Raw genomic sequence first — 14083 nt, 5'->3', positions numbered from 1 at the left:
GATATTTCTAACGAAAAACTAGAGAGATCAATAGGTAAAACAACAAACAAATCCAAACTCGTTGGTTTGACTTTTAAACCGAAATAAAGTATAAAGGCATATTTTTTGCCCAACCCCCCAAATAAGCTTCAACCAACCAGGAATCCATGGATAAATTTGTAATTACCCCTAATGCAAACACTAATATGTACTAATTGTGGTGGCTAAGCAGTTGATGAGAAAGACCACAGCTCATTCTAATTAATTACGACACAACAACCCAGCCTACCTTAGTTGGATGCGAGTGGCAGAGTCTGTAATTTCAAGCAAACATGAGGTGAAAGGCTGAAACTGCAAACAAACTGTTCAAAAACAGTACTTATGCTGTTCAAAACACTGTTTAAAAGAGGAAGTAAGAACTATAATATAAATAAATTGATAAAAGAGTATCTGATCTGATACTGCATTAACCAACCCAGAGGGACGGGGAGTATGCAACTTTGAAAATGAAAAAATATGCAACATCATATCCACATTTGAAGAGTGTTATAAATATCGGCCGATTCACCGATAAATCAACCGACATATCGGTCAGATCCATCCTCCTCACATTATTCAGGTGAATCGCTGCCTAATACGGTTTTATTGTATCGGGTCAAAATCGGAATAAAAATCGGGTCAAAACAACCATCAGCGGGTCACAAAATCAAGGTATTTTCAATTTCCCTACTTTGGTACTTTGCAGAAAGAAGAGGAAAGAGCGAAAAGGCAATTCAATTTGTTTATCTATATGTTTACATAGGAAAGAAGCAGAAATGGAGATGAATCTATTACATGAGTGACGAGACTATGAAAGTCGAGTACTAGAGATAGAGAGTGGAGGGAGGGGGAGATAGAGGAGCTAGACAAACCAGCTTACACATGGACGGGTATGATATGCCGAATGCGTGTATATGAAAGTGGGTTTGGGGGGTTTAGGATTGGAGTAAAATATATGTGCTTTTGTTTTACCTTAATTAGTTACAAGAGACTAATTGCAATTTGCAAGTCAAGATTAGTAGTCCCTCCGTCCCAATTTATCTGTCTTGTTTGACTTTTGATGGTCAAATTTACTCAACTTTGACCGTAAATAAAAACTCATTCTTTTATTATTTCGAAAAATTAAGATATACATATAAAAGTAGATTAAACATAATTTCTAATGATATAAATTTTATAAGTATTTTCGATATTATACTATATAAAATTTTTGGTCAAAGTTGGGTCAATTTGACCGTAAAAAGTAGAACAAGACAAATAAATTGGGACGGAGGGAGTATTATATTATGCTCCGATTAGTAACAAGGATAGAGTATAAATTTGTACTAATTTGTATGTTGTAACAAGTTTAGGAAGTTTTAAATCAAATTATTTTGTATAAAAATAATAATTTTATATGATATATATTACAAAAATATATTAAAAATGTTCGATTTATACTCCGATTTACTATTCCGATAAATCCCCGATTTCCGATAAATCACAAATCGGTAACTTAACCGATTTAGTCCGACTAGCCATCTCCATAACACTGCATTTGAATTTGAATAATAAATAATCCACTATCAGAATTTACAAAAAATATAAAAAAAAATAATTTATTACAACGTATCCGCACAAACAAATGATTGGATTCAAGTAGAAACCTTGACCCAATACCCAATGTCCAAAAGTCAGAACCAGGCGGACCTCAAACCCAATTATTAACCAGATTCAAATTCTCAAACCCTAATTTTTCACTTTCGAGTCCGCGACACTACAAACACACACACTCCTCAATTCTTTGCAATTCCCTTTGTTTGTATCTCGATTTCAACCTTCTTTTCTTTGATTCTTGTGATACTTTGTATTAAAGTTTAAAATTGAGATTGGTTTGAGTGAAAACCCTTGAAGTTTTCATCTTTAAGGTGATTGATAGCCTCAAGTTGTGTGGCAATGGCTTACGAGCCTTTCGATAGCAGTGGTGAGTTTTTCTTGGTGTAAAAATTGAATCTTTAGCTGAATTTTCTTGTGAATTATGGTTCTTTTTAGTGAATTGTTGATTGACTGTTTTGCTAGGGTTAGTTATGTGAAGTTTTGTTGTGAAATTTGTCGGCAAGATGTTATTAATTGAAATTGGGAGATGTTTTGAAGGGGGAATTTTGTTGTGATTATGCGGGTTTAGTTTAATTCTCCTTCAGTAGTTATTTGGTTCACCTGTATGATGATTATGATTTAGAATTGAATATACGGAAAACACAATGGGGGAGTTTTAGGTATGTCGAGTTTTTCTTGGTGTAAAAATTGAATCTTTAGCTCAATTTCTTGTTAATTATTTTTTATTTAGTGAATTATCGATTGTTGATTGAATCTTCTGCTAGGGTTAGTTGAGTTTTATTTTTCTTGTTTAATTTGTCGGCAAGTTGTTATAAATGTGTTTAGTGTTGGGGTTGAAATAACCGAAATTGGGAGATGTTTAGAAGTGGAAATTTTGTCGTAATTGAATGTGGGTTTTAGTTGAGTTTTCCTTTCGCAGTTCTTTGGTTCATATGTATGATAATTATAGTTTAGAATTGGAGTTTGTTTTTAAGTATTGCGAGTGTTTCTTGGTATAAAAATTGAATCTTTACCTCAATTTCTTGTGAATTATTGATTGTTGATTGAATTTTCTGCTAGGGTTAGTTGATTTTTTTTTCTTGTTTAATTTGTCGGCAAGTTATAAATGTCGGCAAGTTGGAATAATTGAAATTGGGAGATGTTTGGAAGTTTGAATTTTGTTGTAATTGAACGCGGATTTTAGTTTAGTTTTCCTTTTGTAGTTATTCGGTTCACATGTGTGATAACTATAGTTCAGAACTGAAAACACGGAAAACACAATGGGGGAGTTTGTTTTTTTTCCTTAAATACGATCTATTTTTCCCCAAGGAAAAGTCTTTGTATGTCGTGTTAAGATTTAATGGTTTATAGATAGTGGAGATGTGAATTTAGTGTAGGACTGAGTTTGATTAATGGGAAGTGAAGGTCTATAAAGTTTTTAGTTGATAACTAATGAAACGGTTTTGTCTTGGGCCTTGATAAATAAGCCCGGGTTTTTTTATTCGAATCTTATTCTTTGTACTTTAATTACTAACAGAGAAAGAATTATGAAAGTAGTAGTTTTGCTATAGTAGAAATCAAAACCCGGCATCGAGTTTAAATTAATATATGCAAATGCCAGAGTTGGTGGATGTTAATGCAATGACTCTTAATAACTTGATTTTGTTGTCTCAATTTAGAATTCCCAAAGACGGATTATTATGTTATAACTATTGTTTGAAGAGTGTTTATGTGTACATATATCACCTCTTAATTTAACTCCTTAATATAACTTTGTTTAAATGCATAGTAATAACACCATATTTGTCTAAATGAAAATTCCAAAGGAGTTATAACTATTTCCTTTCACGGATGTTACTTGTCAGGAGCGCCTGACTGTTGGTGGAACTTTTTGTCGGTAGCAATAGAGCACTATTATGCGGTACATGATTGCAATTATTAAATGTCGGGATTAAATAAAACATATTGGCGGCGATTGCTTAATTTTAACTCATAGAGTCAAGACATAAATGTGTTTCCTATACGTTTATAATCATGTTTTAATTACCACTTCTGAAGTATATTTTTTGATAATAAGGCCCATCAATCAACTAATAGATTAACAAATGTACATTTTATTTTTTGTTTATACAAAAGTTCAGTTTCCAATATAAGCAGTAATTTTAACCTGTATAAAGTTGGATATGCGTTACATTCTCCTATAAATAACCGATTTTTATAAAAGTGATACAGTGTCATGCTTTAGAGTATGTATCTGTATATGTTATTATATTGCATTTGTACCAGATATTTGGGCAAACATTAGGAATTTATAAAGACAAGGGAAAATGTTAATGTTTTAATATTGCTTAATGTGTGATTGCATTCCATTTTGGAATAATTGCAGGAACTGATGACGATCTCCCTCCATCACATCAAAATAGAGTTATTAGAGGTGGGAATGTGGCAGGGAACGGCAGATCTGGGGTTGTAGGTGCTGTTCCATATTCACGGGTATATGTTGAAACTGATATGGAGGCCCAAATTCATCGTCTTGAGCAAGAAGCATATAGCTCAGTTTTAAGAGCATTTAAAGCTCAGGCTGATGCCATTACATGGGTACATTATGTTTTTTTTTTTTAATTTTTAAATCATGTATCTGTTATCTTTATGCTGGCTTGACAAGGTGAAACTGACTGTTCTATAAATTTTATATTTCAGGAGAAAGAAAGTTTAATAACCGAGCTCAGAAAAGAATTAAGATTATCAAATGAAGAACACAGAGAGCTACTTGGAAAGGTTAATGCTGATGACGTCATCAGGAGAATAAGGTCTTTATTATTAGCAATTTAACCTACGTTCTTTGCTCAAAAGTGGCCCATTTCTCTGTTAACAATCTTCTTATCAAGTTTATTTTGTAATAATAACTTTTGTGGCACTATTAGGGAGTGGAGACAGGCTGGTGGACTTCAACCTGGCTTGCATACCACTAGTCAAGCTGTTCATGATCCAGTACCCAGTCCTTCTGTCTCAGCATCTCGTAAGAAACAGAAGTTAAACCAATCAGTACCTTCTCAGTCTTTTGGCGGACCATCTCCTTTCCACCCTGCAGTGGTTGCACAGAACCAGCCGTCTTCTTCAGCTGCAAGACGAGGACCCATCTCACGAGTCAAGGGAAAGAAGCAGAAAAGTGTGAGTCACATACGTTATTTGGGATGCATGATTATACTAGAATCATTTTTGAACCCTGTTCTTTTTTTATTTTATCTGTATTGCAGGGTCACAATTTACCAGGAGTCCCTTCAAAAACGCAGTACCCTCCTTCAGGTCCGACTCCTCGGGGACCGCTTGGTAATCGTATTCCTGGTGCCCATGCAAGTGAACCTGCTGGAGCCTCATCTTATTCCCCATTAATTGGGAGAAAAGTGAGAACCAGATGGCCAGATGACAATAACTTCTATGAAGCTGTTATAACTGACTACAGAGAAGATGTATAATTTGAGTTCTTCAATAATCGATACAATATCATTAGGTTATATGCTGAATCATGTTAAATTGTTTTGTAGGGTCGGCATGCTCTTGTTTACGACATGGGTACTGCAAATGAGACATGGGAGTGGGTGAATTTGACAGAGGTATATATTATACTCTTACCTAATCTAAATATTGAAATGAATATTGATATGTTAAAACAACATTGCTTTCCTCTTTCTTTTTGGTTGCATAAATTTGTGCACTTAAATTGCATTTAAAGCCTTTAAAAGGACCTTCTGTAGACTGTAGATATTGCTATAGGATGGTGCAACGGTGAAACACAGTGAATGGCTTTTAAAGATTATTTTAATTAGTTCTTATTCAGGGATTTTGAATCAAGACATTTCTGTTAGTAAATGTTTCAAATGGGGTATTAATAGATTGGTCACTGAGTTCTGCCTTTTTATAGTTTATAAGAGCTGATGTTCATTGTGTTGCTCCCTTTTGTTCCTCTCCTGTGCTACAGTACTATATATAAATCATATCCTAAAATTTACTGCCACTTGGTATTACAAATTATTACTGAAATTTTGGTGGTGTGCTCAAAGGCCTTGATTTTTACTTCAGACAATTACATTGAAAACACTCTCTTTGTATTTTAATGCTGCGCTGCTAAAGCTCTTCTGGCTCACTATGGCCCCTTGGCATTGCTTTCCCAGAGCCATAAAAAACTTTGTATCTTATTGAACCAAAAGCAGTGTTTCATAACACCACAACAGCTTTCCTTATAAACTTGGAAAGCTTCTTTAAGGATATGATTCAACTTGTAGCTCTTGCGGAAAGCTGATTATAGTTTCTTTTTAATAAAATAACCTTTATTTAAATGAATTAAAATTAATCTCTTTTGAGACTCGATTAAGAAATTGAAGCATTTATGTACAATATACACGTCAGCTTTTAACCAAAGCACTTCATTATCCAACCTTTTCTCCCGATAACATGCAACCGGCCCTGTTTCCCTCAACCCACATCCCAATAAAATTATAGTAAATTGAGAGAAAATATCAAAATTGCAGATGGAGTTAAATTTCATTTTTTTATAGTACGTGAACTATTTGTTACCAGTGTCAACTGCCAAATTCTAGCTGCTAATAAAACCTCACTTCCTCTTTCTCTTGCCTTCTGCGTAATCAAATTGGCGTGTATTAATTTAACTATCATGTATGTGTGTTCATGTGAATAAGTTTGTCAACATTTACTGGAAGAGTGGCGACGGGGTTTGGGGTCCTTTAAGCATTAATGCTACTCTTGGCGTTCTCTTTGTTCCCTTGTTCTTGTGCACACGTTAAAACAAAAAATAAAGTCATTTTTCTGTTCAATTTTTATTTTGACAGATCTCCCCTGAGGATATACAGTGGGTGGGTGAAGATCCAGGAATCTCTCGTCAAGGGGGTTATGGTGGTTCTGGCCCTGGGATGAACAGACCTGGTGGTCCAGGTCCTGGAAGAGGTAGGGGGTTGCCAAAAGGACAACCTAGAAAGGATTTTCCACCTTCACAGAATGGCATAGGAAAGAAGAGTTTAGATGATATACAATTGCTGCATACAGATTCTCTTATTAAGGAGGTTTGTATATAATTCAACTTTTTTTTTGACTCAAAAGTACCTAAAAATATTTTGGGATTGATAGTTGTAACTCTTGGATTATGTGCGATAGGTGGAGAGAGTTTTTGGTGCTAGTCATCTGAATCCAGTTGAAATGGAAAAAGCCAGAAAAACACTGAAGGTTCGAAAAATTGACCCGTATATATAGTATGTTGCTTTGTTTGCATAATATTTGGTAAAATACTAATATTTATTACCGTGCAGGACCATGAACAAGCACTGAGTGATGCCATTGCAAAGCTAGCAGAAATGTCTGATGGTGAAAGTGGTAAGTCCATAGAATTGGTACACTGTGCTTGTAAGTTGTAATCGAACATCTTTTTTGTTAGTTACATATAAATTCCTTTCTAATAATATGTTAAATCGTTAATAATTTTTACAGAATATATAGTGTTTAATTATTCTTGGAAATCTGTGATATGTTCAACACTATAATGAGCTTTGCTAGTAAAAATGATGTTTGTAAACCAAAGTTTTAATGGCTCTAATGCAAGCCGAGGCCCAAAGGTCAATAAGGAGCTTGCCTAGATGAATTTGGCTAATATGTTGAACATGTGTATTTTGATAAAGACAATAAGGAACCTAAGATATATCTTAGGTAAGTTACTTAAGATTTTAGGGTTCTGCAGCAGAATTCACTTGGTTTTGTAATAGAAATAAAACTCATAGCACTATTCTGCGACTGTACACAATTCTAAACCTAGATATATGTCTTGCATCGTAATGCGTGCTTAAAAATGTTTTCCAAAATATAATGCATAAACATGACATTTTGCATGTACAATGTTATGTTCTGCACATGAATACTGCTGAATAAGGCGAATTCTGCTGCAGAACCGTAATTAATGCTACAAATAAGGGGAATACATGACATTTTGCATGTGCAATGTTATGTTCTGCACCTGAACTCTATGTAAATAGGACTTGAATACTACAGAATAAGGTGAATTCTGCTGCAGAACCCTAAATTTGAAATAGACTCTCATGAGAATTTCGCTACAGAACCCTATATTTTAAATAGACTCTCAGAATTTAATTGTAAAAATATCTCATAATTTCAATACAAAAGACAATGTTCAGCTAAAGAACCAACCGCTATTTTAGTTACATTAATTAATACTACTGAATAATATGAATTCTGCTGTAGAACCATAGTATCTTAAGTAACTTACCTAAGATGAATCTTAGGTTCCTTCTTCTCTTTGATGAAACATATCAGGATTTCGGGTAATGTGCTTAATTTAATATTTCTTCTTACTTACTGGATCCATGTGGCCATGTGAACTGGATCTGGTTGGTGTATAGTTTTATATTTGGGTATAAGTTATCACCTGGATGTGATTTGGTGGAACATCACAATGCGCCAGAAGAGGGGATGCAAGATTGAATGTATCTGTATAAAGGGTATGATGTATTAAAACAAGTCCCCAGTGCCTGATGAATCCTTAAAAGGTTCCTTTACTTTTGAAAATTTTCACTTTTTCGTCTTCGAAGTGTAGACTAGAAGCCTACATGACCTAAAAGACAAAAAGTTACATTTCCGCAACATGTAATTAGCAGCTATGATAATAATTATTAAACTAATTTGAGAATATTTTAGGTATTGGGCTTTCGAAGCCTACTATATTACTCCTAAATACATTCTTTTGGCTATCTGACTTATTGTCTAGCATCTCAAGTGCCCAAAGGTCATCTTGATGACACCGTTCACTATGAGTTTTTCTTCTAATATTCTGAGGCTAGCATTGTCAATATATCAAAAGAACCAATATGGCCAGTCCACCAAGAATGTGGTTGTTATGTTCTAATGGATATTCAATAGGTCTTGCTTAAGGGCTTTAAACACAATTCACAAATAGCACTAATTCTCCTTGTGCAATAAAAATAATTCTTTTCTGAAGAGAAGAAAAAGTTGCAATTATTATACTCTTTATGTATCATTTTAATTGAACTGGAAGCTTTTTGATAAGCTCTTTTAGTTTGAACGCCTTCATAATTTAGTTGTTCTTTTAACTGTTAATTTTATTGATTTTGCGTTGCACAACTGACAGACCAAGCTTAGATTTTCAAATGTAAACTCGTAAAAGTTTTTATCAAAGCTTGTTGATTTCTTTTTACACGATAATAACTTACAGTTGAACCAAAATTTAAACGACTCATATACTGGTAAATGTATTGGTTCTTGAGCAACGTGAGTGACACCATTGTTGGGGTGTGGTGCTGTTTATAACTTTAGGTTCATGTTAATAACACGTGTGATGTGCTTCTTTACTGTTGGGACTTAATGGTTTCTCCCTAGGGATGCCATGAGAACTGTGAATAACAGGGGGAAGAGGGGTAGAACAAAGGATAAATCCTATCCATGCCAGCGAACACAAAAATAAGTCTTTAGCTTTACCAAATTTACCTTAATTCACAGTCTTTAACCCTATCAAATAATGAAGGTAATAACCTCTAAAATAGAGATCTTATGACTTGGAGATCAACCAAAATAATAGATGAAGGAAACTAATTGTAATTAGTACGTAAAACCTAATTTATCTACCAATCTAAATTACCATGTTTTTAAGTTCTTAGAATATTCGTAAAGTTAAATAATATGTTTATTTTGTTTCGCAAATACTGACACCAATATATAATTGCAAGTGCGCCTTTATTTAAATACTCACATAAAATAATTAACCTATTTAGTCATTATCTTCCACGCTCATGAATTCTGGGTAAAGTTATCAGGTTACAGTAAGCTGAATGGCTAAATATTTAGTACCTTGGAGGATTTCCGATTTACTATGATAATAGTAGTTGGGTTTCTTTTTATCTGACTTCAAGAATTGATTCAGTTAATTTTTGTACAGTCTAGCTGGCATCTTATTGGGATTTGAAATGACCAATTTAATCGGTATATATCCCACTTGAACTCTGAGTGAAGTTTTCAGGTTACACCTGAATGGCTAGATGCTTATTGAGTTTGAGGATTTGCTATCTACTATGCAAGTGTTAGTTGATTTTACTTTAACTTAAGCCTAGTTCCTAGGCGACAGCCTTAGAGCTAGACCAAGATGACATATATGTGTTTTAATATTCAACATATAAATTATAAAATTGACTCCTAGTCCGTGAGTATACCTTATCCTCACTTCCTAACTGACGGTTTGTAAATAGTACATTTTATTACTAAAACTACAACATAAAAGGAAAAGAGGGAATGGGTGCCAATATAAATATTTAGTAAAACCTAAAAGTTTTTAGGAGGGTAGGAGGCTCCTTATAGATTAGGAGTAAAAGGAGGCTTTTAGTGATTTGAAGAGCCACCAAGAGCCTCTTGGAGCACCAAATTTATGCTACCTCAGATTTTAACTTAGGGTCATAACTAAATTGCCTCTTGGACTTTCTCTTACCTCCTAGTCGCTTAGGCGACTGTGTAGAATAAGTTATTGTTCTGAAAATATTTGTTCATCTTATTTACTAATAATTTTTTATTATGTAGTCGCATTTTAATGTACATATTTTGATTTTAAAAGCAAATATTATTCTAATCTTTTATTGTAATGTATTTATTTTCCTGTGATTTACTATCTCAGCAAGTCATCGTTTTGAATAATCCCCAAAGATGTGCCCATACACATCCTCAAATTTAAGTTGACAGTTGGGGGATGTGATATACTACCTTATTGAATCTAAAAAACATAATTAAACGTTATTGTCTGTGTAAATCTAATTCCGTGATTTGTGTAGGCAATTTTTACTTTTCATCATTTGGTGGTGTAAATTGTATTTCAGTTTATCCATAATATGTATATTGCTTGTGCAACTTATTAACTTTAATAATTATTAAATATCTCACTTGTTTTATATTTAAACAGATGAACGTCGTCATTTCATGCATGGTCAACAGATGGACAGAGAATAACGGAGGAAGGATACATGAGTTTTATAGAGTAGCAAAGTGTGACCATTGACTTGGATTTGGTAGCAACTAGCAACCAGATAATAGCAAACGCCATTTTATATACAAGCACAAATTTGTTTGTAGTTTTCTTGTTGTACAATGCCATATCATTTATTATCCCCGGTGTTGGTTAGTGTAGCTTAAAAGTTTAATTGTTAGGATTGGCAAAGTGGTTCGATGGACGATAATTTCCAGTAAAAATTATCAGAGCATCACTGTAAAATTATTGTAGTGGCCATTAGCCCGTCATTCAAATACTGTTTTCATAATATGGCTGTTCTATTTTCCAGAGAATGTCTGTTTTGTTTTTCTCTGGAAATTACCAGAAAATATTTTCTGGGTGTAGGATCAAAAAGAAAATATTTTCCGGTTGTAGGAGCAACGAGAATCCTATTTTTTTAGAGGGGGCACATGAAGATTACGTACATGAGAAGGGGTGTTTAGAAAGAATGATGGTTTGTCAGTTTTGTTGGTTTGTTTGAACTTAATAAATAAAACATCTGCAATACAGGTTCCAAGCCGATTTCCAACTTGTTTGTATCCTACTTCTATAGAAGGACTTTTATAAAAATGTGAATAACAACCTTTAAGAAGTCGGTGGAAAGTGGATTTTGCATAAAATGTGACCAACAACGTTCAATAGAGAATAATAAGTCTATTTTATTATATTTCGCATTTAGGAGACATTAATGTACTTTTACATGTTTAATCAATGTAATATGAAAATCATTGAGGGTATGTTATAATATGAAAATCAATGTTTAATTACTGTAATATGAAAAACCGCAGAGGTTTACTTGGTACGAGTAACAATTACTGTACAAACGCTCAATCCATGAAGAATTCACATTATGTGAGCCTCAGCTTCCCGTATAATAAAATGGGGTTAACATCTAATTACTCTCGCACTCTCGTATTTTATCTCGTATTTTATATATTTTTTTTTATCGTTCGTATATATCTTATCTTTATTTTACGAGTCTATAGTGAGTTACAGACATAATTTAAAAAGGTCTTTGATCGTTCCATCATTTATGATTGAGTTGCGAAAATTTCTGAATATATATCCTACATCCGAACCCTTTTATCAAAGTGACACAACATTTTTACGAATAATGGATCAAAATGTCACTATTTGAATAAAAAATGCCCAAAATGTCACTTAAAATGCCCAAAATGTCACTTTTGGGTAAAAAGACCCAAAATGTCACTTAATCACGCTAAATAGTCTAGCGTTTTATTTAAAAACCAAAATGGTCCACAGAGTTCCGTTTTATGTTATTTTTCAAGTATAGTTATATAAATTGTTAGATATTGAGTACAACACAGAGGGGTGAATGTGTTTTTTTGATTTTTAGCCTTTTTAAACAGTTTGGATATTGTGTGAACATAGCAGTTTATAATTTGCAGAGATATTTTTTTTAACAGAAATAAAACAACAAACACAATATTTCAAAACTCACTTAATTTGTATTAATTAAGTTTGTCTTGTTACAAATTTTGTGTTATTAAAAGTATAAGAACTCAGCTTCTTCCCTAAGAGAATACAAGAAAATATGAATCTGTTTGTTACTCCTAAACTAAGGATCAGTGCATGCTTTATACACTAGCAACACGGCTTTAGAAGACATACACTAAAACGTACTAAACTCTTTTCTAAAGCAATCTTTTTCTATTCCCATTTCTAGTTTTGTAAATCTGTGCAGAATCTTGCAGGTCTGTGACCATCCTTTGTCCAGTTAATCTTAACCCTTGATCTTGTATTCTCTCCAGCTACTTTGTAGACTTTTCAATCTAGTTAATAGATCATTTGTTGACTGATAATCTTGAATATTTAATCTGTCTGCATTATGTATTTGAGAGGCATATCGAGATCTCCAGTTTGTTCAATAGAGAAGTGACATCTCGATAAGTTTAATGACTTATCAAGATCTCTGAGTTCTTTACAGGTATATTTGACTTGTCGATATGTCTGAGATTTCTACATGTAGAATTGACTTGTCGATATCTCTGAGATCTTTATATACATTTTGACTTGTCGATATCTCTGAGATCTCTATATGAGAAATTGACTTATCAATATCTCCAATTCTTCACATCTTCATTTTGACTTATCAATATCTCTGAGTTCTCTACATGCAGAAATGACTTGTCGATATCTCCAATCTTCACATCTTCATTTGACTTGTCGATATCTCTGAGACTTCTCTATAAGCCATTTTGGACTTCTCGATAAGTTATTCTGGACTTCTTGAATGACTTCTCGATATTTCTTGATCTGTGACTTGTCGATATCTTGACTTAGAACATTTTTCATAAAACAGTTTTATTTAACTCCAAGCTACTTCAATTTTCTCTGAGGCATGATCATGGTTTGATCTTCTTCCAGAGTTTATTCCTTAGCTTGAATCTGTTTACATAAAAATACCCCAGTTTAATCTTCTAACCTTTTTACAGACTCAAGTAATACAATACAAAATACAAGATTGATTATCAAACAACTAAATCTCAGGGTTGTCAATGTGACTTAGTCTTGTTATTATACTGGCATGTCTTGCACAACATAGATATACACACATATGACAATAACAAACTACCCAAACCCTCCCTTTTGTAAGAGACTGTAACCTCATCACACTTCAATTAGGTTTATCCGGTATATATATCTGAGCTATTTGGTTAATTACTACATTGTACTGCTAGCAACTGGAATTTGGTGAGGCAAATTAGGGTTTATTTTAAAAAAATATGGAACTTCAAGTATAATTTAGTTTATATTTTATGTATTTTCTTGTTTAATTTCGTTTATATGCTTTCCAGTTGATGAACTATGTTGGTTCTAATACAAACTGACTATTACTTATAAATCTGTCAGTTTCTTCAATTTGCCCTATGATTCTGGTATCATTCCACTGCAGGCTCATGTATTTGGTACGAATATTTAGTTTAGTAGTAGTACTAATAAAGGTGCCAAGCTGACATTGAAGTGATAGAAACCTAATTTGTCAAATTTATAACCGAATTAGGTTAAGAGAGATAGAGACATTGAGAGAGATTGTTAATTGTATTGTTAAGAGATATTTAGAGGGTTAGAGAGATTGTTAATTGTGTTACTATTAAGAGAGATAAAGACAGAGAGAGTGGGAGAGAGTATTTTAATTGTGTTATGGTTAGAATGAATTTTAACCAGCGTTTAAATGAATTATGGTGATTGTGGTTCTCTTTGACATATGTGTGGATTTAAGATTTGTTATATATTAGATGTTGTGTGAGAAATATGATGGATTAAGCTAGTGGCGGGGTATGTGATGATATTCATTAAGGTTTGTTTCGCAGACACATTCGTAGTGGCTGCATAAGATCTTTCGCCTTTGCCAGGCTTGAAAGATAATGCTGTTTTATCCTTCCTTGGATGTCTAAGCCC

At 33.4% G+C, this 14083-nt stretch overlaps 1 protein-coding gene and 1 non-coding gene across 2 annotated transcripts; both read left to right on the top strand.

Moving 5' to 3' along the window:
* The first annotated feature begins 1671 nt into the window (after nucleotides 1-1671).
* Nucleotides 1672-10928, top strand: LOC141662509 (protein EMSY-LIKE 3-like). The gene is made up of 10 exons (XM_074469225.1): nucleotides 1672-1981; nucleotides 3980-4191; nucleotides 4294-4403; nucleotides 4518-4764; nucleotides 4851-5063; nucleotides 5139-5207; nucleotides 6441-6671; nucleotides 6763-6831; nucleotides 6915-6978; nucleotides 10574-10928. The coding sequence occupies exons 1-10, from the start codon at nucleotides 1954-1956 to the stop codon at nucleotides 10618-10620; spliced, it is 1290 nt and encodes a 429-aa protein (XP_074325326.1). The 5' UTR covers nucleotides 1672-1953; the 3' UTR covers nucleotides 10621-10928.
* Nucleotides 10929-13958: 3030 nt separating this feature from the next.
* LOC141683072 (small nucleolar RNA SNORD14) lies at nucleotides 13959-14083 on the top strand. Its single transcript, XR_012560102.1, has one exon. It is a non-coding gene; the product is annotated as a small nucleolar RNA SNORD14 (small nucleolar RNA).

This window comes from Apium graveolens, chromosome 1 (genome assembly GCF_009905375.1).
Source record: "Apium graveolens cultivar Ventura chromosome 1, ASM990537v1, whole genome shotgun sequence".
NCBI lineage: Eukaryota > Viridiplantae > Streptophyta > Magnoliopsida > Apiales > Apiaceae > Apium > Apium graveolens.
This window is presented reverse-complemented; position numbering and strand designations above follow the sequence as displayed.

What these genes read in the sequence shown, in the direction of transcription:
- LOC141662509 (XM_074469225.1), top strand. Translation starts at nt 1,954, where the DNA reads ATGGCTTACGAGCCTTTCGATAGCAGTG. An exon ending in GACGTCATCAGGAGAATAAG is followed by an intron (nt 4,404 to 4,517) that starts GTCTTTATTATT and finishes TGGCACTATTAG; the next exon opens with GGAGTGGAGACAGGCTGGTG. An exon ending in TAACTGACTACAGAGAAGAT is followed by an intron (nt 5,064 to 5,138) that starts GTATAATTTGAG and finishes ATTGTTTTGTAG; the next exon opens with GGTCGGCATGCTCTTGTTTA.